The 1,971-nt window shown below is 63.7% G+C and overlaps 1 protein-coding gene across 1 annotated transcript; it reads left to right on the top strand.

Annotated features, from left to right (window-relative positions):
- Positions 1–29: 29 nt before the first annotated feature.
- On the top strand, positions 30–1,928 carry LOC122192729 (dynamin-2-like; the record flags this gene model as incomplete). The annotated part of the gene is made up of 3 exons (XM_042893380.1): positions 30–870; positions 1,354–1,463; positions 1,817–1,928. Coding segments are annotated over exons 1-3 (294 nt in total), but the record flags the coding sequence as incomplete, so codon positions are not given.
- Between the last annotated feature and the right edge of the window lie 43 nt (positions 1,929–1,971).

Raw genomic sequence — 1,971 nt, forward strand, 5'->3', positions numbered from 1 at the left:
CCGTGTGTCTGTCCTACTAATGGGGATCCTGGCGCGGCTCTGGAGCCCCAAACCTGCGCTGCCAGCTCAGCCGCCCCACATCCCCGCTCTGCTCCTCTCTGCTTTCACCACGGCTCCCCTCCACGCCCCACACCAGCAGCCCCCACCCCACAGAGCCCCCCTAGATTTGGGGGAGGAGGGTGGGATCCCGAGAGATCCTATGGGGACCTGGAGGTTGGGGTCCACCAATGCCCCAGAGATCCTATAGGGTGCTATAGGGGCTGCTCAGTACCCCAGAGATCCTATAGGGTGCTATAGGGGCTGCTCAGTGCCCCAGAGATCCTATAGGGTGCTATAGGGGCTGCTCAGTACCCCAGAGATCCTATAGGGTGCTGTAGGGGCTGCTCAGTGCCCCAGAGATCCTATAGGGTGCTGTAGGGGCTGCTCAGTGCCCCAGAGATCCTATGGGCTGCAGGCACAGCGAGCAGCTGTTGGCTGCTGTGGGGCTGCTGTTGGCGTTGGGTTCTGTTGGCTGGCGGCGCGGTGTGGGGCTGTGGGTGAGGCTTCTTGCGGTCTGGGGGCTTCTGGGGGTCCCTGCCCTCCTGCCCACGCTGCCCTTGGGATCCACCGCTTCTTCCTGGAGGGATTGGGATCCACAACTCCTCCACCGGGTGCTGGGATCCATGAGCTTGCGCTGGCGGTGGGGCTGTGGGTGCGGTGGGGGGCTGGGGGCTGAGGCGGCCCCATAACGGCCCCATAACGGCCCCGTGGCCGCAGGTGATCCGCAGGGGCTGGCTGACCATCAACAACATCAGCATCATGAAGGGCGGCTCCAAGGAGTACTGGTTCGTGCTGACGGCCGAGTCGCTCTCCTGGTACAAGGATGAGGAGGTGAGCGGGGTCCCCAGCCCCCCTTGGGAGCCCTTTGGGATCCTTTTGGGATCCTCTTTGGGGGGCCTCTTTAGGAGATCCCCCTTGGGCCCCTTTGGGATCCTTCGGGACGCCCTGCGACTCCTCTGGACTCCATTTGGGACCCCTTTGGGTTTTCCCTGGAGCGAATCCCCCTTTGGGATCCCTCTTGAACCCCTTCAGGAATCCATTTGGGGCCCTTCGGAGGGGATCCTTTTAGAAACCGCTGTTGGGATCCCTGCTGATCCCATTGTGGGGCCTCCCTGGGATCACTGGGAGCCCATTTGAGGGACCCCGTTAGGGACCCCCGCTTCATCCCCATTAAACCCTTCAGGACCTCGGGATTCCGTTCGTTCCCCATTGGCAGGGATCCCTTTAGGAACCTTTCGGGATCCCCCTGGGATCCTTTTGGAGCCCCTCTGGGGGATCCCTTTGTGACCCCGCTCACCGGCCCCCCCCCCCCAGGAGAAGGAGAAGAAGTACATGCTGCCCTTGGACAACCTCAAGATCCGCGACGTGGAGAAGGGCTTCATGTCCAACAAGCACGTCTTCGCCATCTTCAACACGGAGCAGCGGTGCGTGGGGGTCCCTGCTGCGTCCTGGGGGTCCCTGCCTCATCCCAGGGGGTCCCTGCTGTGCCCTGAGGGTTCCCCCCTTTTGGGTTCCCCACTCCCAGTGGGAGCTCTGTGCTTTCAGACACTGCCACGTTTTGGGGGGGGGTCTTTGGCTCCTGAGATGGCAGCGTCCAGCCTTGCTTTCCTTCCACCAAACCAGGCCTTCCTCCCCCTTTGTGGGGTTCCCTTGCCCCCTATGGGGTTCCTTCCCCCATCGCAGCCTTCCCTCCCCCACCATGGGTTCCCCTGCTCTCTGTGGGGCGCCCCCCCCATTTTGGGGTCCCCACCCTGACCCCTCGCCTCCCCCCCCCCAGGAACGTGTACAAGGACCTGCGGCAGATTGAGCTGGCCTGCGACTCGCAGGAGGACGTGGACAGCTGGAAGGCGTCGTTCCTGCGGGCCGGGGTCTACCCTGAGAAGGACCAGGTGAGCCCCCAGCTCAGACCCCCCAACTCAGACCCCCCCCCCC

This window comes from Lagopus leucura, unplaced genomic scaffold (assembly GCF_019238085.1).
Source record: "Lagopus leucura isolate 7727_CA_CO unplaced genomic scaffold, USGS_WTPT01 21039-0_obj-0_obj, whole genome shotgun sequence".
Taxonomy (NCBI): Eukaryota; Metazoa; Chordata; class Aves; order Galliformes; family Phasianidae; genus Lagopus; species Lagopus leucura.